Raw genomic sequence first — 23,746 nt, forward strand, 5'->3', positions numbered from 1 at the left:
TGGGTTCGAGTCCAGGCTCTGTCGCAGCCGGCTGCGACCTGGAGGCCCATGGGGCGGCGCACAATTGGCCCAGCGTCGTCCGGGTTAGGGGAGGGTTTGGCCAGTAGGGACATCCTTGTCTCATCACGCACTAGCGACTCCTGTGGCGGGCCGGGCGCAGTGCACGCTGACCAGGTCGCCAGGTGTACGGTGTTTCCTCCAACACATTGGTGCGGCTGGCTTCCGGGTTGGATGGGCATTGTGTCAAGAAGCAGTGCGGCTTGGTTGAGTTGTGTTTTGGAGGACGCATGGCTCTCGACCTTTTCATCTCCCGAGTCCGTACGGGAGTTGCAGCGATGAGACAAGACTGTAACTACTACCAATTGGATACCACGAAATTGGGGAGAAAAAAGGGGTGAAAAATACAAAATAAATAACTGACTTGCCTAGTTAAATAAAGGTTAAAAAAAATAGAGAAAAAATAGACCTCAATCCTATAGAGCATCTTTAGGATGAAGTATGGGACTGCGCAGGCCACTCAAGTAAACTGAACTCGCTGTCATGTTCAAGGCAATGTTTTTCCACTCCTCAGTTATCCAGTGTTGGTGATTGTGTGCCTACTGAATGTACCACCATCCAATCTGCAGCAACTGCATGATGCCATCGCTTCAGCATGGACCAAAATCCCTGTGGAACATTTCCGACACCTTGTACAATGCTCAAAGAATTCGGGCTGTTTTGGAGGCAAGGGGGAGTGGGGGTCTGACCCCAGTACTAAATGGGTGTGCCTAATAAATTGGCCAGTGTGTGTATCAGCATTTCCCCATTGCATGACTTCTCTTCATTCTTCTTTGCTTTCTTCCCCCTCTTCTTCTCTCCCAACTCGTCTTGTGGGACTGAGAGTGGTATATTGTGAAAGCCTGCATTTCTAAAGTGCTGTCTTAGAGGGACCCTGTCACATATCCAGTTAATAACCATATCTTCCAGTCGGTGGTGTGTGTGTGTGTGTGTATGCACGCCTGCGCCTGTGTGTCACACACTCTGTGTCGCCGTTTTTGCAGTTCAACTCCTAACAGCCAGCATGGAGTTTATCTCCCAGATGAGGTTTCGGAGCTGGTCCATTATCTGCTTCAGCTGTTGGTTCTTCTGTTTGAGCTTCTGTAATAAAGCACATGAAATCACATTGTCAGAGCCGATCAAACAAGCCGTAGCCACACAAGTATTTACACAGTGGTGGTTGGTTGATAAGATGCCTTTGAAAAGCTTTGGAAGGGGCATTTGGTTCAAGAGCCTCAACTGAAAGAATATACGGTCGTTTTTCATGGGAGGATTTTCTTCTTGTTTTTCAACTAGGAGACCTGATTGGCTGACATGATCAATCCCTGCAGTAGTTTAATCTCTAAACTAACACATCTGGCCCTAACTCACAGGTATAGTACACAACCCAACAGGGCAAAGTCAATCACTCACAGACAGTTTGCCTGCAGATTACCTTTGAATACACAAGTCCAATCTTAGTCAACAGCTGTGGTTTACTCAAGTGCCATATTGCTGAGGTTTAGGCACAAACAAATAATGGCAGAGCCTAAGCTGCTCCAAAAGCACACCTGTCAACAGTGTCCTTATAGGACTTAAGTCAGGCCCTAGCACCAGCGTTTGAGAAGTCTAGCTAGCCATAGTGGTCTGACTAGCTATCAGAAGATAGCATGGGGAGAGACGCACTCGGAGCTACTGTATCTGCAGTTCAGTGACAATACAGTGCTGTGAAAAAAGATTTCCCTTTTATGATTTTTGCATATTTTTGTATTTTAAGTTATGCAACACCCAATTCCGCTGTGTGAAAAAGTAATTGCCCCGTTACACTCTAACTGGTTGTGCCACCTTTTAGCTGCAATGACTCTAACCAAATGCTTCCTGTAGTTGTTGATCAGTCTCTCACGTCACTGTGGAGGAATTTTGGCCCAGTCTTGCATGCAGAACTGCTTTACCTCAGCGACATTTGTGGGTTTTGAAGCAGGAACTGCTCGTTTCAAGTCTTGCCACAACATCTCAATTGGGATTAGGTCTGGACTTTGACTAGGCCATTCCAAAACTTAAAATGTCTTGCTTTTTAACCATTTCGGCTTGATTGTACGTTTTGTATCATTCTCTTTCTGCATGACCCAACTGCGCTTCAGCTCACAGACGGATGGTCTGACATTCTCCTGTAAAATTCTCTGATACAGAGCAGAATTAACCTGGATGATCATCAAGACTCTTGGAAGAATGTTTTATGGACAGATGAGTCAAACGTATAACTTTTTGGACAACATGGGTCCCATTTATGCCTGGTGAAAAACCAAAACACTGCATTCCACAGTAAGAATCTCATTCCAACCGTCAAGAATGGTGTTGGTTGTGTGATGGTTTGAGGATGCTTTGCTGCCACAGGAACTGGACAACTTGCCTTAGTAGAAGGAACAATAAATTCTGCTCTGTGTCAGGGAATCCGTCTGTGAGCTGAAACTGAAGCGCAGTTGGGTCATGCAGCAAGGCAATGATCCAAAATACACAATCAAATCTATGTGAAATTGGTTAAAAAGCAACACTTTATACGTTTTGGAATGGCCTAGTCAAAGTCCAGACCTAATCCCAATTGAGATGTTGTGGCAAGACTTGAAACGAGCAGTTCATGATTCAAAACCCACAAATGTCGCTGAGGTAAAGCAGTTCTGCATGCAAAGAGTGGGCCAAAGTTCCTCCACAGTGATGTGGGAGACTGATTTACAACTACAGGAAGCATTTGGTGGCAGTCATTGCAGCTAAAAGGTGGCACAACCAGTTGAGTGCAAGTGGGCAATTACTTTTTCACACTTTGTTAAATAAAATAAGTAACTTTTAGTTATTTATAAACTCAAGTTCTCTTTATTTAATATTAGGTTTTGGTTGAAGATCTGATAACATTCAGTATCAAAAATCAGAAAAAGGGCAATACTTTTTCACGGCACTGTAAATTAAGATGAAATCCATTTTGCGCTCTCTCTCTCTCTAATGCTCCTTTAGCCGTGACTAATTACCAGCGTAGATAACACCTTCAGCAATCGATTTCACACAGCCCGTCTTAATATAAACTATTTATCTGATTGTCCTTGAAGATATTCCGGCGTGGAACATTTGGAACAGTTCCAGTGTGTCTCGAGGGGGTTCTCTCTCTTTTGCCACCAGCCTTTCACTATGAGTCACTGGGAGGGAGGAGTGTGTACTGTACGGGATGTACCTCATTAACCCCACCAGCGGCTCTAAATAAAGATGTTCATTATCCTCTGAGTTGAGAGATTTATCAGTAAATCTTTGGAATTTCAGTTCTGTCATGAGACTCACACAGCAAGCTGTAAGGCTCTGATATACTGTTGAGTCATACATAAGCGTTCTAAACATGCAGCGCTCCCCTCTATAAACTGTACATATATGGATTGTTATAGTGTGATAAATACCAACAAACTAGTCAGAAATCCTTTAAAAAAACAAAAACAGATGACTGAATTAACTGTTACTCCAACCTTCCCTTCCGTTGGGAGAAAAACGGAAGACAGTGGAATATGTTTCTAACACTCGTTTCAGAGCTGCAGGTCTATGAACGATCCCACTGCTGATGGAAAGTGATGGCTCTGACAGTTCTGACTGGTTGGTCAAATCTGAGAGAGAACAGCCTTGCCTTCCGCTCCTCTGACAGCCTAGCCTGCCTTCCGCCGCAGGGTCCAACTCCCTCCCTCACTTCAGGGATCCTGGGGATGCGCTCTCTCATTTCCTTGCCTGCCACTCAAGACCGTTTTCATCCACATTCATTCCTTTTGACATTGTGTAGGGCGCAGCAGGGTGGCTGGTCAACAAATCATGAAAGTAAACACAGAATTGCGTTTTCAGCTGCCGTCTGTAGAGGCCTTCCACAGACAATAGGCCTACCTGAGCTAGCATAGGCACAGCTTGATACAGTACACTACAGTGTGTACGTGCACGCAGGGTACTGTTATAGTTGCTTCCTCTTTCCCATGACAGCCAGCTGCGGTATGGGGGAAGATGAGATGGGGGGGGGATGAAAGTGTTTCCAGGGCTGTCAGGTGAACGTGACGAGTGACAGCCAACTGCCGAGAAGATCCTGCTTTCATGGCACACCTGGGCAGAGGACAGAGAGGCGGCCTCGGCCCGGGCAGATGTTGGAATGCTCCAGGGCACCGGCAATTCTCATGTCAGCATATCTCCTCTCATATGTACTTTATCTTTGTCCTTCCAAATCTGCTGAGTGAGAGAAGAGCGATTTCAAGATGATACCCATTAATACCCAGAACTTTTATCTTGACAGCTTCCGTGATCTTCTCCTTTCTTAGTCTGACTTGAAAGGGTCCCTCTCAAGTCGAATCAGTGTGTTAAAAAAAGCAAACAGACAAAGAGGTTATGCATATCTGAGGGACGGTTAGAGTTGAAACGGAATGACTACGTCATTAGTCACACCTTTAAAGGAGAACAATTGGAAGAAGTGCGAGAACTGTCGGAGCGGTGATGGTTGACCATATAGAACGCTGTGTGGACTGAGTGAACGTTGAGGTCGAAACGTTGGGGTTGCTCCTCTCTCTCGCTCCGTTCCCTTCATCTGATTCTCTTCAACCCTCATCTGGAAACGATATCAAAGGAGCCGTGCTCAATAATGGGGTGAGAGACGTAAGACTTTTGATCAAAACGTCTTATAAAAATTCTGGTTCATTCAAATACGCCAAAGATTTCTCTCTCGGCTGAGTAAGAGCAAATTTTGGAGGCAACATCTCAGCCACCCTAACACTGTAATTTCTATTACTTTCAAACAGTCTGGTATAGTCCCGAAAGTACAAACAGTCTTATCTTACATAATTGACATTTCTGTGTTCATTGATTGTTGGATTTTGTCCCATTTAGAGACATTCAGGGTTTTGAATTATTAGACAAAACTAATCTTGTTATGATATCATACCAATAGATGAGAGATTCCTCCTTTTTATGTTTCTTCTACAATTAAAAATACGACTGCCACCCTTTCAGAACCCGGCAGCGTTATAATTGAGCGGATTTCGACGATAACTGACCAACGGCTTTAAAGTTGCCGACCAAAGTCAAGAATAGCGAGTCATGCAAAAAATAAAAAAATAAATGGGCCTTCAATCTGGATTTCGCTTGGCTAATCCGCCCTGTCGCTGGCGATTCAAAAATCGCTGCTCTAACACCGGTGGATCTGGCTGGGAATTACAAGTGTAAGTGTCTGTGAGTGAGGCGAGGGGATTAGGCAGTTGGAGAGGACAGAAGAGAGGAGAGGAAAGAAAAGGAGAAGAGAGTGTTCTCATATTGCTGCGAGAGCACCCTCCTCCATAACCTATCGGTGCTTTCATTGGTAGCCGAGGATGAGTCAGTTCTGAGCTTGTCAAAGACCCGTTCAAACGCTATCTCACATTTCCACCAAACATAGCTACAATCTTCAGTCGTTGTTGGTGTACTGTTGGGCATGTCATTGTCAAGAAAGGTGTTGGTCATGAAAATATGTGAGTGGGAACTCATGACACTTTCTCACAGGTTCATTTTTATGCTGTGCGGACTATCTAGTGCCACCATGGACTTTTGTAGAGGTTTATTGTGTAGCGAGTTAGGCAGGTCCCTCCTCAGTAAGCAGTAAGAACTGAACTGAGGTGGTAAGCCAGCAGCCTTCTGATACTAAGTGGGCTTTGGAGTTGACGGCAGCCTACTTAAGAACTGTGCACACTTTGGAGAAGTGTGTGGTCACATGGAGACATCATTTAGTCCTCTCACTCAAACCCTTGTCATTTTTTGGTCTTATGTTGCACCTACCATAAACTGTCGGCTTGTCCCGTGCCATTATTTATTTGATCTGATTTTAAAGTAAGAATATGATTGAACTTTATATTTTTTCACAGAGTGAGTGCGCATATGAAGTGGCTATGTTGGAGTGTAGAAGTGGTTTTGAAACAGGTCCTATATGCTAGATGTAGAGTTATTTGGCAACTTTAGTTGTGAATGATACACACCTTAGAATGTGTTAGAAATCAAAACATATATGGGCTGCGTGATTTGACGATGGGCTTTTGATGATTTGAATAAGTGGCAAAAAAAGAAAAGCTCAGTTGCTTGTCTCAGGCTCCACAGCTGTTCTCTCATCAAGTGATCACCCATCAGACTATTCTCAATTAAATCTTTACTAATATGTCAAATTAGTTTTGATTTAGAATGGCCATTATCAAATGGGCAGGAACAGGGGCAGGGGGGGATACATGTCATCTGTATGCACTCAAATAGAGAATGGAGGCCGTGCGCTTTCCCCGCCAGTCTGTTTTATAGGCTACTTCGGTTTTATAGTGGAGCTGTGTTTAACACGAGCAGCTGAGAAATAAATATAAAGAACACTTATTTCCCTCCCCACATCAACCACTGTTTGAGGAGCACGCTCTCACTGCCCTACAGGTGATATTCTGCCCAAACTCTGTATGCCATGGGCTCTCAAACCTTGTTCCTGCAGCTACCCAGTGCTTCATTTGGGAAACCAAGTGAAAGCTGTTCGGGAATATCAATAGTGACATGCTTTCGCAACGAACATATTTCACTAAACTGTTGAGAGCCTTTCTGCGCGCTCAAGGAAATAATAATGGACAGAAAAGGGGAGATGGATGGTGGTGAGATTCTGTATAGCTGAAGGTAAAGTGTCACTCAATTAATTCTGAAAATATATATTTTTTTAAATACTAGGCTATTCAAAATAAAATACAAATTCACTAGCTGTAATCCGCCCTGCACAATCAATGAACCGGCAGCATCGACTAGTGCTATACATTCTCTACCAGACTCATGGATTTTGGAGTGTAGCATAAGGTAATCAGTCCATCCAATATGCAAAATAATACAGTCCACACTCAAAGGCGATTACTCAAATGTTTAATTTTGGTGCATAGGCTAGACCAATTATGTACCAAAGACAGCTTAAATGAGTTATGTTTTTTTTGCCATGCATAATATGCAGTAGTAGGATATATATATGAGATTTTCTCTTGGGTTTGGCCTCATAAGCCTATGCATAAGTTCTAATATGCATATGGTTGTTTTGAATTAATCATCACCTTAGAAAGTGCTGTCCATTTTGTTGTTAGGCTTTGAAACAACATCCACAAACAAACATGTTTTACATGGTTTCAACCTGCTGTTGAACTTCTTTCTCCAAACTGATCATCACAGTGAGGTGAGTTTTAAAAGTATGATAGGTCTACTGTTTGAATTACAATTGTTTGATGTGATTTTCGATAGCATTTACATTGATGCCAGAGTGGTTAGAGAGACAATAGAGCCCTGAGTAACAGGCCATTAGGACCTGATGGTAGTTAGCAAGTTGGGTACTACCAAAGCATGTCCAGAGTATATAAAAGGAGATTACCGTGACTCAATGGTCACATGGAGTTTTTGTGTTGTCATGACTGCCGTCTGTGGAGACCTGGATGGCAAGAAAAATCTACGTAACATTCACGTAATTAATGGTCTGATATCAAACTCTTGGTCCAGACCTTTAGGAGACATAGTGGACAAATGATTAATGAGTACAATTCTCTTGTCAGAAATAGATTTTTTTGTATCTGCACCCCTCCTAGGAGCCTTAATAACTTCTTATGGATCAAATCCCGTTAGCGGGATCGATTTGACAACATCCGGTGAAATTGCAGAGCGCGAAATTCAAAATAAAAATATTAGAAATATTTAACTTTCATACAATCACAAGTGCAATACATCAAATTAAAGCTTAACTTCTTGTTAATCCAGCCACCATCTCAGATTTCAAAAAGGCTTTACGGCGAAAGCAAACCATGCGAGTATCTGAGGACAGCACCCCATCAAACAAACACATGACAATCATATTTCAACCCGCCAGGCGCGACACAAAACTCAGAAATAACGATATAATTCATGCCTTACCTTTGAAGAGCTTCTTCTGTTGGCACTCCAATATGTCCCATAAACATCACAAATGGTCCTTTTGTTCGATTAATTCCGTCGTTATATCTCAAATGTAAATTTATTTGGCGCGTTTGATTCAGAAAAACACCGGTTCCAACTCGCCCAACATGACTACAAAATATCTAATAAGTTACCTGTAAACTTTGTCCAAACATTTCAAACAACTTTCCTAATCCAACTTTAGGTACTTTAAAACATAAATAATCGATAAAATTTAAGACGGGATAAACTGCATTCAATAGCGGATAAAATGAAAGTGGAGCGAGCTTCAGGTCACGCGCCCCAAACAAAACAGTCCACTTGGCTATACACCCAGAAAGGAAATGGCTACTTCTTCATATCTCAAAAGAAAAACATCAACCAATTTCTAAAAACTGTTGACATCTAGTGGAAGCTATAGGAACTGCAAGCATATTTCTATTAAAACGGGCTTGCCATAAAAAACCAATGGAATGGATCCCTGGATGGATTATGCTCGGGGTTTGCCTGCCAAATCAGTTCTGTTATACTCACAGCCATTATTCAGTGTTTTCTATCCAAATCTACTAATAATATTCATATCCTAGCTTCTGGGTCTTGAGTAGCAGGCAGTTTAATTTCGGCACGCTTTTCATCCGGACGTGAAAATACCGCCCCCTATCCCAGAGAGGTAACATGTTTGATACCAATGTATCTCAGAGAGATGATGTCGTGACGAGCCTCCATGAAATGAGCAGCCACAGGGCTTCTCTGATCAAGAGTCCTGATATTACTGTGTTCTGCTTATCCTCTGCTATCCTTGTTTTCTGAGCTCAGTTCGTTTTTCCTACATCGCATAGACCACAAATACACTTGATCAGGTATACCACATTTGTTGGAGAACACATAGTGAGACCCTTAATCTTAATGGCCCTGCCCGCGATGGGGTGATTGAACGGTGTGCATTTGTTCGTAAAGTTACACTGGGTACATCGGCCACATCTGTAATTACCGTCCCAACACATCGTCTAGGTAGGTGCTAAGTGGCACCGGTAGAAGATCAGACCTCACCACCCTTTGACTGAAGTTGGAGGTGTGTCTAAAGACTACCTGCGGGGTTTCTTTAAATGTCTTTTCCAGTTGTGGGTCAGTGCTCAAGATGTGACAGTGTTTTTTTGAATGATATGGTTGAACTGTTTGCCAAGTGGGGAGCATTGAAGGAAGCGTTGGACTCGTTGGTCAGAGGAGCGGGGTGGTTTGTGAGTGAGGATGTCATCCCGGGTCACATTTCTGTAACAGTCCCGTGTGTCATTCCTCTGGGTAACCCCGCAGTCAAAAGCGCTCATCCAGACAGTGCGCTTGTTTGTCATAGTCACTGTGTACTACAGACGCTGCATATGCGACTGTATTGGCTGATAGGGAGGCTCTTTTTCAGGGGAGTAGGGTGGAAGTTATCTCCGGTAACAGGGAATTCTGGTCTGTTGGCTTCCTGCATAGGTCTGTGTTAAAACCACCCCCCTCCCTTTTTATCAAAATGTCCAGGGGCCTCATTCCTAACCGTTGCGTATATTTCACACTAAATATCTGCGTGTGCCATATATACGCATGATTCCCATTATAAAATCAGACCTGTCACAAAACTGTGCACGCATGAACGAGCATTATAAGCATTATAAAATGCACATCATTCACCTTTTATGATGACAATATTTGCTGTATAAGTTGAAGTTTTGGAATTAGGCCAAGACAGTATCTAAAGAAAATAGGCTATTATCATTTCATTGCTATCTAATAAAATGTGACTCGTTTCAGGAAACTAGGCGCATGTCACACGTCACTACTTCACAGGAGAGCCATTTGAATGTAAACTTTTTTTAAATCAAAATGCATTCTTTGGCAGAAATGCCTTCTGGAACATGTGAACTTTCATGCCATCTATAAATACGAATATTTTTTTTAAATTACTAGTTGGTTTAGCCATGAAAAAAGACAGGAACCTTCCTGCTAACCATGATAGGCTGAGATAATGTACTGGCTGCCATGCCAAGAGATGAGTTCCGATTGGTCTGCCATGTTGCCCGCTTCTGTCTATGAGCAGGTCAGTATTTGTCGGTAATCCTTTCTAACGCAGCTTTTTTTTTAAGATATCAAAGTGTTGCTCTCCACTTCCTGGAGGACAGAGTTTTGAAATCAGTGGAAGGCCCAGTGGAATTAGAGTATGATAGCTAAGGAGATGGAGAAAATCCTGGCCTTTGATTGCAAATATGCAGAGGGAGTCGAAAAGAGAACACACAGAAAGGAGGCTGTATAAAACACCTGTCTACAGATTGCATCCTCAAACTAAGGAATACCTAGGGCCTCCCGAGTGGCGCGTGAGGCATCACTACAGACCTGGGTTCAATCCCAGGCTGTGTCACAGCCGGCCGTGACCGGAGACCCATGAGGCGGCACACAATTGGCTCAGCGTCGTCCGGGATGTCCTTGTCCCATTGCGCTCTAGCGACTCCTGAGTCCGTACAGCAGTTGCAGCGATGGGCCTGTAACTACCAATTGGATATTACAAAATTGGGAAGAAAACGGGGTAAAAATAAATACAAATAAGGTCAACCATGGCATCCGTGACAGAGGGAGAAGCGTCCATCCTTGTATATGGGTAAGATAGTCTGGCTAGCTACATTTTCAAGATATTACATGTTTCTAATTTTGTCAAAGTAATTTTCATTTCAAGCTAAAGCGTACTGTTAGGTAGCTAGCTAACGTTAGCTGGCTGGCTGGCTCGCTAGCTAACGTTACATGTATGATCTGTGTATTAATATTATTCATATGCCATTTGCATTGCTAGTTATAGCCTAATGTTAGCTACCTAACATTGAACCTGGTTGGTTAGCTACCTGCAGATTCATGCAGGGTAGCAATGTTATGAGTTGGGATTATGGTTCATTGTTTAGATATCTAGCTACATGTCTAATCCAAAGACTCCACTATGCAAGTAACCATTTCAATAGAATGTTCATGACAACTGTCGATAGACGTAGCTGGGAACTAACTGATACATTTACGAAGGCTCAATGCCGTTGAATATGGCCGGTGTCGGCATAAAAGCGTAATTAAATTGTTGCCAGCAGCACAGCTAGTCACTAACGCTCTGGATAACATAAAAACAGCCTAACCAGCTCTGCTAGGGTGAGTAATATGGTCAGAGTGAGCTGTTCTCTCTGTTCTGTCTGAAAGTAGCTAGCAAGCTAGCCAACATTAGCCAGTTAGCTTGGGCGCTTGACTGCTGCTGTTAGGTCAGAACACTCGGATCAACCCTACTCCACGGTCAGAGCATCCAGTGTGCATTCTGAACGCTCCGAGAGCGAAACGCTCAAAATTTACGAACGGACAATCTGACAACGCTCTGAATTTACAAATGCCCAGAGCGCACTCTGGCACTCCAATTTATGAATACACCCGTAGTATTAACCAGCATTTAGTCTTGAAGTCTTTGGTTGTTTAGTACATGGCCTCACATGTGAATCGTTAAATAGTTGGGCGGGGCTAAGGCTTAAGAGGGTGTGAACGATGCTGAATGGGTGTAGACAAAGAAGAGCTCTCCAGTAGGTTTACCAAAATGTTCAAGGGCCATTTTCTTAAAAGTGAGGTTTATCATCTTTCAAAGCAGAATTACTTTCCCATTGTTCCTCAACTGTAGTGTATGATATACAATTTTCTAGCTCTGAGTCTCTACTTTTATCCAATGTAAAAAAATAAATAATAATAATCACATTTTGCTACATAAGACCAATTCGGTCACAAACAAGAGAGTAAAATTATGTAACAAAAGTCAAATGGCACTGAATTATGCCAATCTGTATTTGGGGTTGTTTGAATAGAATGTGATTTTCAGCCCTAACAATCCATTCTTGCGCCATATCAAGCTCTGTAAACACTTAATTGATGACATTCCTTCTATTTTAGGGCACAGCAAACTTTATAAATTCCACTCCATCAATACTGAACATCTGAAATTCACGCTCACCTTTGGTGTGCATGAAACAAGTATTCTGGACATTTTGATAAAGAGGGAGAGGGGGTGGTTTTAATGCGGACCTGTACTGGAAGCCAACCGGCAGGAATTCCCTGTTACGCGGAGATAGCTTCCACCCTGTGCCCCTGAAAAATAGTCTCCCCATAAGCCAATACAGTCACATATGCAGGATCTGTAGTACACAGAGCACCTACCTAGACAATGTGAGGGATGGTAATTAGAGATGTGGCCGATCTACCCAGTGTAACTACAAACAAATGCACAACGTTCAATCACCCCATCGCGGGCAGGGCCATTAAGATTAAGGGTCTCACTATGTGTTCTCCAACAAATGTGGTATACCTGATCAAGTGTATTTGTGGTCTATGCGATGTAGGAAAAACTAACTTAGCTCTGAAAACAAGGATAGCAGAACACAGAAATAAAATCAGGACTCTTGATCAGAGAAGCCCTGTGGCTGCTGATTTCATGGAGGCTCGTCACGACATCATCTCTCTGAGATACACTGGTATCGAACATGTTAAGGCTCCTAGGAGGGGTGGAGATACTGGGTTTGGCGGATGCCAGGAGAACGCTACATGCCCGAACATGGCATTTTGTATATATGTATATATTAGATTTTCTGTAACTGCTACATGTGCCCATCTAATTGATATCAAATTATTAGAGGTACGCAAGTTGTTTTTGAATTAGGTCACTAATTATATCTATGGCCACCGCGGCCAATGGTCATACTGTTGCCTAACTTTTCACCCGGACCGATTTGTATGTATATAATCCCGTATGCTTCATTATGGTTGACTATGGGCCAAAGTGAATTGTTTCCACACCCACCATGCGTCATGTAAAGAGGAATGTGTATCTTTTGAGATGTGAACACTCCCATCTCTCTGACGTGACGAAAATCCCTTTGGGATCGAAACGTTGTTAACAAAGTGGTGAATTGGGAGCATAAACAGCCTTCCTGTTCTTTGTATGTTGCACCTACCCTACGTTTTCCAGGAATAATCTTCTGTTACTGAATGTATTCAGAGTATTTTTAGACTTTGTAATCAACAGATGTGGTGAAAAGAACAGTACATGTAAACACACATACAAATCAACAGTGTAATGTTTAGATTCAGTTTTGTTTCAGGTGAACTGTTTTGTCCTCACCTTTGGTCTAATCCTTTTCCCATAATCTCCAAACTGTCATCTTTTTTTAAATATATATATTTTTACCCCTTTATTTAACTAGGCAAGTCAGTTAAGAACAAATTCCTATTTACAATGATGGCCTACACCGGCCAAACCCGGACAACGCTGGGCCAATTGTGTGCCGCCCTATGGGACTCCCAATCAGAGCGGTTATGATACAGACTGGATTCACACCAAGGTGTCTGTTGTGACGCCTCAAGCACTGAGATGCAGTGCCTTAGACCGCTGCGCCACTCGGGAGCCCATTGGTACCATGGTTATTATGTTATTTCTTCCGTAATAAACATTTACATTTTGCCCATTTCCACGAGTGTAAAGGGTTAATAACCTTAATTGAATTGATAAACTCTCCCTTAAAAAAAGCCAGAAAGTTTAACTGCCCAAGTGTACACTAGTTGACATGGGCCTCCCAGGAGGACAAGGGCCCAAGGTATGGTGGGGAAGATAAAGCCTTCCACTGCTCACTGGCAGAAATACAATAGCCATGTTGTCATCCTCTGCATACACCCCGCCTTTCAATATGTCCTCAGCCCTGAGCTGGAAAGCTTGCAGTGTCCGCTGACTGTTGCAGAACAGTTCCCATTGATTCTGCTGCTTTTTTCCCCTTCTTCACCCTGCCCGGCCCTCTGCAGCACTTGACCTGCCGCCAGGTAGCAGTATTGACTGGGCTCTGCTTTGTGATTTTGTTCATAGTGATTATATACGAGGGGCACAAAGGCTAAACTGCCATTTCACACCCTCTCTTTAAAACCAAAATGGCGGGGCCAAACACAGCCCATTGCATATGATGTATAACTGTTTTTGCGCTGGATAACGTGAATCACAGAACAACAGCGAGTAGGCCTATTTCGTCTGACCTAAGCACTTGTACTATGAATGTGTTCTTTGGAAAACACAAAATATTCGCTTTAAAACCAGGGGATCCACTCTCACATCAGCGTTGAAGTTACTTTACAGTCAAAGGGGCATACATGTATTTTCAGTACAGAAAATGTGTAATCCCAGAGTTGAAACGTTCATCCCATCTTGAAAGCGGTGTTTAGGATTCAAAGCTAGAGTAGGCTGATGAGGGTAGAGTGTAGGTTGTGCGCCCGGGGCGTGAATTGATAAGCAATAATTAAATTAGAAGCACAAGAGGAAACCTGCCCTGTTGCGATTGGGGGCCTGTGAGATGATTAGCTTGTATACAGGGTTCAGATGGTCTGAGAATTGTGCTAGAAACCTAGAATCCCCAAAAGTTGTCGGTTCAATTCCAAGCGTCCACGACAACTTCCTTCACATAAAAGCATTTGCACGGTGATCGGGCAGTTTAGAAAAGTAGATACGAGGGATAGTGGAGACATGAGGGAGCAGACAAAGGAAGGGAAGACTTTCGATGATGCCTTCAAATCAAAGTTGTTTTTTTTCATTCAGAGCCTACGAGGAGAATTATTAAACATCCATTCTCATTTGAGTTTGATAAACTTGATAACTGAATAGTTTCGCTCCCCATCATCTCTTCGAATGATATTGGGAGAAGAGTAGAGAGAGATCATAGGTTTCGAAAAGCCCAGTAAGGAAACAATATGAATAAAATGGTAGGAACTTTCCCATCTGGAGTAACCCTCTTACGGCAGAGTCAGAGTTGCAAAAGAACATAAGTATGTGGACACTTGCTCATCGAACATCTCATTCCAAAATCATGGGCATTAATATGGAGTTGGCCTCCACTCTTCTGGGAAGGCTTTCCACTAGATGTTGGAACATTGCTGTGGGGACTTCCTTCCATTCAGCCACAAGAGCAGTGAGTTAAATTATATTCTTCTTACTATAAAATCATCTAAAATAATGGCATGTGACTTATTAGCATATCTTGTCTGCTAAATGAACGAGCCTACAGCCTATGGCAAGGCGCTTAGCCAGATAACATGCAGTAGGCCACGTCACATTCTGTTCTTCTGAAATACATTTTCTTCATATCATCATTTTCCTTTAGTCCTGCCTAAAATAAATAATGGATTTATTGTGATGGTGTATATTAAATTGATTTGTTCTACTATTCTTTTTGAACTGTAGACGTTCCAAAAGGCGCGCATCAGCAACTAGTATGAGTGGAGGCCTGGAGATGTAAAATGTCAATTACAGACTTTAGCATGACAATAACCCCCCCCCCCCAGCTCTGACTGCCGATAACTACTTTGAGGAAAAGTGTACTCACTATGCCTGTGAAACGTGATTGTCCCACCTAGCTATCTTAAGATGAATGCACTAACTGTACGTCGCTCTGCATAACAGCATCTGCTAAATGACAAATGTAAAAATGTAGAGGGTTAGCTTGGAGAGCTCTCAGGTATAGGGGGCTTTAGGCTGGCATTTGCTCGGTAATGCCCCCCCCCCTCATCTCAGTGCCAACGAGCCGGGCTCTTTCATCTCTGCCTCAGCTGTCAGGGGCTTACAGCATCTGGGCTAGATCTTATACGCAACCGTGAAGAGAAAAAAAGGAGGCAGGCGGAAATCTGGGAAGATGAAAAGGCGGTGTAATTCTACTTTAAAGTCTCAACCGACTGGAGATGTTATTTTAGCTCCTCTTATGCAAGGGGAACGAGAACAGGGTTTGGGGAGAGTGGCAAAGTGTCCCTTTTTGTTTTGTCGGCCCAGAAGGTTCCAGTCGTTGGCCCGATTTACTCTTCGCAACAACAGATCTAAAGTTCACAGGATCCATTTATTAACAGGTGGGAATCACGGTCGTCCGGCAGTTGAACCTGTCAACCTTGTGGCGTCACCAAGGTCAAGATAGACGAACAGTTGTACGCCTAGTTCTTCCTCTTTCTAACCAGTAAGACTTTCAGCCGGCCTTGCTGTAGTTAACGAATCCAAACACAATTTGAGAAGAGAAAAACTCTAGTCAACTTGGTTACAAATTCCTTAAACAGTTTAACAAAATTTCAAATAAAATTGTGGAATTCACTTGACATTAATAGCACTAGAAACTGCTGGAAAACCTTCTCATTCCAAACACAGCACCCCAATCTCCAACAACAAGCGATGCACTGTGTTTCCCCATCTGACCTCCTGTTCACCAATTAAAAAGCCCCTGGCTGCTCTAATGGGCTACATATGAGCCTGGTAAAACATGGAGGTTTGTGCGCCTCCTGTGAACAGCCTGCTAATGCTGGAGTATGTAGCGAGAGAGAGAGATAGAAAGTGGGATGCCTAGTCAGTTGTACAACTGAATGCATTCAACTGAAACGTGTCTTCCGCGAGAGAGGGAGTAGTTGAGAGAGAGGGGGGGAGTAGTTGAGAGAGAGGGAGGGAGTAGTTGAGAGGTTGAATGAGAGAGGTGTAGAGGTTGAGAGAGAGGGAGTAGTTGAGAGAGAGGGAGTAGTTGAGAGGTATAGAGAGAGAGAGAGAGAGAGAGAGAGAGAGAGAGAGAGAGAGAGAGAGAGGAGGGGGGAGTAGGAGAGAGGAGGGGAGAGAGTAGGGGAGGGAGTAGGAGAGAGAGAGAGGGGGGAGTAGGAGAGAAAGGGAGAGAGTAGTTGAGAGGGGGAGTAGGAGAGAGGGAGTAGGGGGAGAGGGAGTAGGGGGAGAGAGGGAGCAGGTGAGAGGGAGGGGGAGTAAGAGTGAGAGGGGAGAGAGAGAGAGAGTAGTTGAGAGGGGGAGTAGGAGAGAGGGAGTAGGGGGAGAGAGGGAGCAGGTGAGAGGGAGGGGGAGTAAGAGTGAGAGGGGAGAGAGAGAGAGAGTAGTTGAGAGGGGGAGGGAGTAGGAGAGAGGGAGTAGGGGGAGAGGGAGTAGGGGAGAGAGGGAGCAGGAGAGCGGGAGGGGGAGTAGTAGTGAGCGAGAGCGAGAGTAGGAGAGAGAGAGAGAGGAGGGGAGAGAGAGAGGGGGAGAGAGTAGGGGAGAGAGAGAGGAGGGGAGAGAGGGGGAGAGAGTAGGGGAGGGAGTAGGAGAGAGAGAGGAGGGGAGGGAGTAGGAGGGGAGAGAGTAGGGGAGGGAGTAGGAGAGGAGAGAGAGGGGAGAGAGTAGGAGAGAGAGAGGAGGGGAAGGAGGAGGGGAGAGAGAGAGCAGGGGAGAGAGAGGAGGGGAGAGAGAGGGGGGAGTAGGAGAGAGAGAGTAGTTGAGAGGTAGAGAGAGAGGGGGAGTGAGAGGGGGAGTAGGAGAAAGAGAGGGGGAGAGTAGGAGAGGGAGAGAGAGAGAGAGAGGGGGAGTAGGAGAGAGGGAGAGGGAGTAGGGGAGAGAGGGAGTAGGGGAGAGGGAGGGGAGTGAGAGTAAAAGAGAGAGAGAGTAGGAGAGAGAGAGGAGGGGAGAGAGAGGGGGAGTAGAAGAGAGAGATATCCAAATTGAAAGAGAGAGAGTAGTTGAGAGGTATAGAGAGGTAGAGAGAGAGGGGGAGTGAGAGGGGGAGTAGGAGAAAGAGAGGGGGAGAGTAGGAGAGAGAGGGGGAGTAGGAGAGAGGGAGAGGGAGTAGGGGAGAGAGGGAGTAGGGGAGGGGGAGTGAGAGAGAGAGGGAGACAAATTGAGCAGCAGCTGCTGAAAAAATGAGCTCCTACAAATATTGAAATTTACATGGTTTTTAGAGTGAAGTACATCGGAAAAAAGCAAAAGAAAACTGCAAGACTGAATAGGAGACAAAACAAGCAACAAACAAAGAAGATAGGCTTTTGAAAAAGTAACTATTTTTCATAAAACTGTACAGTTATCTTAGCTAGCTGAATTGTTTACCAGTTGCTAGGGACTCTCCTGGAAGAAGCTAGCTAGCTAGCTAACAAAGAATAACAAAGAATATCTAGTTAACAGAAGAAAAGAAAGACAAAATAAGGACAGAAGAAAAAGGACATCAAAGTGAAACAGTCCTCTAAAGACACAAGTGACAATAATACAAGAAGCAAGGCTTCTACTGCAACATTGTAGCCAACATCACCAGCGTTGCTATGGAAATTGTTTACCCACCAGACATCCAAACAGAGAAAGCTAAGAAAAGTTTCAAAGGTTTGTTGATGGGACAGAACCATGAATGCCTGTTTGCAGATCTTACCAGTTGCAAAACAAGAGCAAATGTAATTTTTAATACCAAACGAGGACACATATGGAAAAGGGTTATTTGCAACCATTTCCCTTTCTCAAAAAAGAGAGGCATCAGCCAAGGATGTGAGATCAACATTTTTGAAGAAGCTGACCAGAGCAACACTTATCAAACAGTAAACTTATATAATAATGGAACTGTATTGATACAAGGCAATGATTCAAGCCTCCAGGCTTTTGAGAATAGGTTTGCTACCCTAAAAGCAGAAGCTGAAATCATCTCAGAAACTGAGGAAAAAGTCAAGGAGGGAGATGGAGAAAAGCAGGCCCCAACGGTCTCTGTGACCCAGCAAGAAGCCCTCAGTGTCCCTCTACCTACCTCACCTGCAGCAGACAGAGCCAAGAACATGCCTACAACACCAAGAACACCTGCTATGCAACGTTTCCACAACACCCTCTCTGTAGTCGAAGCAGAGGTCATAGAACTCAGAGAGAACAAGCTTCAAGAGGAGGACACTGTCCAGAAACTAAAAGAAGAGATGAAACAGTTCAGGGAGGAGAGCAGAGCATCTACTGCTAAATTAGAAAGCAGAATTGACAAACTGAGTCAGACAAATGACGACCTCAGAGACCATCTGAGCACAACAAGAAAGGAGCTAGAACAAAGAGAGAGGTACATTGACACCCTCAACCAGCAGCTAGTCATTATGTCCTCTGCATCTAGAGAACATGTCCACCAGCTTGGTACAACACAGGCAGAACCTGAGACCAGCATAACCAGCATGGCCTCAAACACAGCCTGATGACACTGCACCAGCCTACCAGTCTGCTCCAGCCCAGATCAGCCAACCAGCGTCCCAGTATGCTCTAGCCCATGTCAGCCTACCTGCTTCCCAGTCTGCTCCAGCACAGTCTGCTCCAGCCCAGGTCAACCTACCAGCCTCCCAGTGTGCTCCAGCCCAGGTCAACCTACCAGCCCCTTGTCTGCTCCAGCCCAGGTCAACCTACCAGCCTCTCAGTCTGCTCCAGCCCAGGTCAACCTACCAGCCTCTGTCTGCTCCAGCCCAGGTCAACCTACCAGCCTCTCAGTCTGCTCCAGCCCAGGTCAACCTACCAGCCTCTCAGTCTGCTCCAGCCCAGGTCAACCTACCAGCCTCTCAGTCTGCTCCAGCCCAGGCCAGCCAACCAGCCACCCTGTCTGCTCCAGCCCAGGTCAGAATACCAGTTTCCCAGTCTGCTCCAGCCCAGGTCAGAATACCAGTCTCCCAGTCTGCTCCACCCAGACAATCACCCACAACTGCAATCCTTATTGATTCAAATGGGAAGTTGTTAGTCCAGGAAAGATGATTCCCTAGACACCAGGTGAATAAGTTCTGGTGTCCTACAACTGACAGTGTAACGCAGCTACTCAGTCAGACCAGGATTGACACCCCCAACATCATCATCATCATCATCCACACTGGCACAAACCACCTTCATGCCAAAGGTGAAAATGTATCTGGGGCAGTGAGAAGAGTGGCAGAACGGGCACAGGCTCGGTTCCCAACAACCAATATAGTTGTGTCCACCCTCCTACCAAGAAAAGACTTCCCAGGACAGTTGATGGACAATATAAATCAACAGATAACTGTGGACTGTGCCTCACTGCTCAACGTCAGAACGGCTCACCACTCCACTCTGACATGTCAACACTTATACCATAATGTACATCTTGATCAGGACAGTATCAGAACCTTTGCCAAGGACCTAAAAGATGCAACACATGGCAGGGACCCACACACCCATCACCCCAGCAACAGAGGTCCGCCGCCCCACATTCTGAAACAACAGTACCTCCACCATCCCCAGGAGAGAAGAGCCAGACACGGCTTATTACAGCACAGCTCTACTAGACCAGGCCCAACACAGCACAGATTTACCAGACCCATCACAACACAGCTCTACTAGACCAGGCCCTTCACAACACAGCTCTACTAGACCAGGCCCATCACAACACAGCTCTACTAGACCAGGCCATCACAACACAGCTCTACTAGACCAGGCCCATCACAACACAGCTCTACTAGACCAGGCCCAACACAGCACAGATTTACCAGACAGACCCGCCTCAGGACAGCACGACTAGACCCGTCCCATCACAACACAGCTCTACTAGACCTGGCCCATCACAACACAGCTCTACTAGATCTGGCCCATCACAACACAGCTCTACTAGACCTGGCCCTTCACAATACAGCTCTACTAGACCTGGCCCATCACAACACAGCTCTACTAGACCAGGCCCTTCACAACACAGCTCTACTAGACCAGGCCCATCACAACACAGCTCTACTGGACCAGGCCCATCACAACACAGCTCTACTAGACCTGGCCCATCACAACACAGCTCTACTAGACCTGGCCCATCACAACACAGCTCTACTGGACCTGGCCCATCACAACACAGCTCTACTAGACCTGGCCCATCACAACACAGCTCTTCTAGACCTGGCCCATCACAACACAGCTCTACTAGACCTGGCCCATCACAACACAGCTCTACTGGACCTGGCCCATCACAACACAGCTCTACTGGACCAGGCCCATCACAACACAGCTCTACTGGACCAGGCCCATCACAACACAGCTCTACTGGACCAGGCCCATCACAACACAGCTCTACTAGACCTGGCCCATCACAACACAGCTCTACTAGACCTGGCCCATCACAACACAGCTCTACTGGACCTGGCCCATCACAACACAGCTCTGATCACTACTCCAGGGTCGGCTAGAACACTGTTCTTCAGAGAAGTACACCACATGATGCAGTCCACACCATGTATCATTCATATCATCAGTCTACATATGCTGAGGTAACCTCTGGCAAAAGACACCTAGAACAATCAGAGATTAGAGAGGTGCTCCAACTACTGCAACTAATATGCAGACTACTGAGATAGACAGACCCTTTAATTCTCACACACACACACACACACACACACACACACACACACACACACACACACAGGGTTGCAGATTGCATTGTACTTGTTTTTTGTGCAATCTTATTCCATTGTTATTCATTTGTTTACAACTATTCTTAATTTTATTGGCACCGGTATTATACTAATGTATGTTTTTTTTTTTTTTTTTCAATGTACTTCTTTTTTTTTTCAATGGTCCCGTGTGGCTCAGTTGGTAGAGCATGGTGTTTGCAACGCCAGGGTTGTGGGTTCGATTCCCACGGGAGACCAGTACGGAGAAAGAATGTATGAAATGTATGCATTCACTACTGTAAGTCGCTCTGGATAAGAGCGTCTGCTAAATGACTAAAATGTAAATGCAATATCACTTATTATAAATGAGATCATTAACTATCAGCTCTTGGAATATCCAGGGCCTATACTCTTCACATTTTGGTTATAAAACAACAAATCCAGAATTGATTAAAAACATCAAGGGACAGGACATCATAATCCTACTGGAAACATGGTGTCGTGGAGACATAGATACTCAGTGTCCCTCAGGCTATAGAGAAAGTTTACTACCATCAATCAAACATAAAAATGTTAAACGGGGCCGAGACTCAGGTGGAATCATAATTTGGCATAAGCAGGATTTAGCACTGAATGAAATGAAAAAAGGTACCAGTCACATTTAGCTAAAACTTAACAAAGGTACAATCTACTGTGACAATGATGTATTCATATGTGCAGCTTATGCTCCTCCTTCAGATTCACCATATTATGATGATCAGTTTTTTGACAATCTCCACACAGAAATCATTACATTTCAGGCAGAGGGTAAAGTGCTTATTTGTGGAGATTTCAATGCAACAACAGGTTCTGAGCCTGACTACACTGATGTGGGAGGTAACCACCACATATTTAGACACCCCTCCTTGTACAGTAGCCCTATTATAAATAATAGAAACAGTCCTGACCAAATACTGAACAAAAATGGGAAGGAGTTAGTGCATCTCTGTCGAGCCTTAGGCCTGTACATGCTTAATGATAGAATCAGAGGGGACTCTTTAGGTCAGTTTACTTACTGCTCAGCTCTTGGGACAAGTGTGGGCGATTATGCAATCATTGACATTGACCCCTCCTCCATTAGTGCATTCACTGTCAGACCACAGACACCATTGTCAGATCACAGTCTGATCAACGTGTTTCTGAAGAAATTAACCGGGAAAATTCATTCAAAAAAACAGCCCAATAAACTCTACAACATAAACCAATCGTACAGATGGGCTCCAAACAGTTCAGAGAGATTCATTGAAACATTGAACTCAAATGAAATGATGAATTCTATACAGTTCATCAATAACTCATAATACCAAAACAATAAAGGTGTCAATTCGGCTACTCAAAACATCAATTGCATATTCCAAAAAGCAGCATTGAAAGCAAATTTGAGAAAACAAATGTAACATCAGAAACAAAAAAACAAAATGTTTCTGAAAAATGATTTGATAACGAATGTAAACAATGAAAAAACGCCTAAGACAAATGTCAAATGAAAAACATAAGCAGCAAAACAACCCAGAGCTACGATATGAATACTTTGAAACTCTGAAACAGTATAAACAAAGACTGAAACGCAAGAAACTGAATTATACCAACAAGACACTTGATGAAATTGAAAACGCAATTGACCAAAATCAGTTCTGGGACATGTGGAACAATTTAAGGACGACAAAGCCATACAAGATGAAGGAATTTGGAAGAAATATTTTGATAATCTATACAAAAACATCCCACAAAAAGACTTACAACAGAACCAATTAGAAATTCAAGAAAAATTGAACATCCTTGAATCAGTCATTTAAAAACAACCAAAATCCATTCGATTACCCAATAACCCAACAAGAACTAAATGAAAAGCTCAAATCTATTAAATCAAAGAAGGCTTGTGGTCTAGACAACATCAGAAATGAAATGCTGAAAAACAGCACACCTGAGTTGCAAAATGCTGTGCTTAAATTGTTCAACATGGTTTTAACTTCTGGCTGCTTCCTTGATGTCTGGAACCAGGGGCTCATCTCCCCTATCCACAAAAGTGGAGACAAATCAGACCCCAATAATTATAGGGGAATTTGCATAAACAGCAACTTGGAAAGGTTTTCTGTAGCATTTTGAATTCAAGAATTCAAACCTTTCTTCAAGAAAAAAATGTAATAAGTAAATGTCAAATTGGCTTTCTCCCCAACCGTCGCACTACTGACCATATATACACCTTACACACATTAATTAATAAACACGTCCACCAAAAATAAGAGGGCAAAATCTTTGCTGGCTTTATTGACCATTCTCCAGACCCAGGACTTACACTATTTGACACAGAGGTGAAATACCTGCTATATGCTGATGACTTGGTACTTCTATCACCAACCAAAGAAGGTCTTCAACAGAACATTAATATTCTAGAGCAATATTGCCATAATTGGGTCCTGGCAGTACATAAAAAAAGAAAATCATGATTTTCCCCCCAAAAAACAGATGTCAGAAACACAAATATAAATTCACCCTGAACAACACCATAATTGAACACACTAAAAAGTACACATACCTTGGTCTGACCATATCT

General features: G+C 43.9%; 1 protein-coding gene across 1 annotated transcript in view; it reads right to left on the bottom strand.

The window, feature by feature from the left end:
* Nucleotides 1-823: 823 nt before the first annotated feature.
* The window catches only part of LOC115176000 (mediator of RNA polymerase II transcription subunit 30-like), a 42,927-nt gene continuing 20,004 nt past the window's right edge, over nt 824-23,746 (bottom strand). Inside the window, exon 5 of the mRNA XM_029735708.1 lies at nt 824-1,137. Within this exon, the coding sequence (XP_029591568.1) occupies nt 1,042-1,137 (96 nt within the window). The 3' untranslated portion in view covers nt 824-1,041. The remainder of the gene's footprint in view (nt 1,138-23,746) is intronic.

This window comes from Salmo trutta, chromosome 36 (genome assembly GCF_901001165.1).
Source record: "Salmo trutta chromosome 36, fSalTru1.1, whole genome shotgun sequence".
Lineage (NCBI taxonomy): Eukaryota > Metazoa > Chordata > Actinopteri > Salmoniformes > Salmonidae > Salmo > Salmo trutta.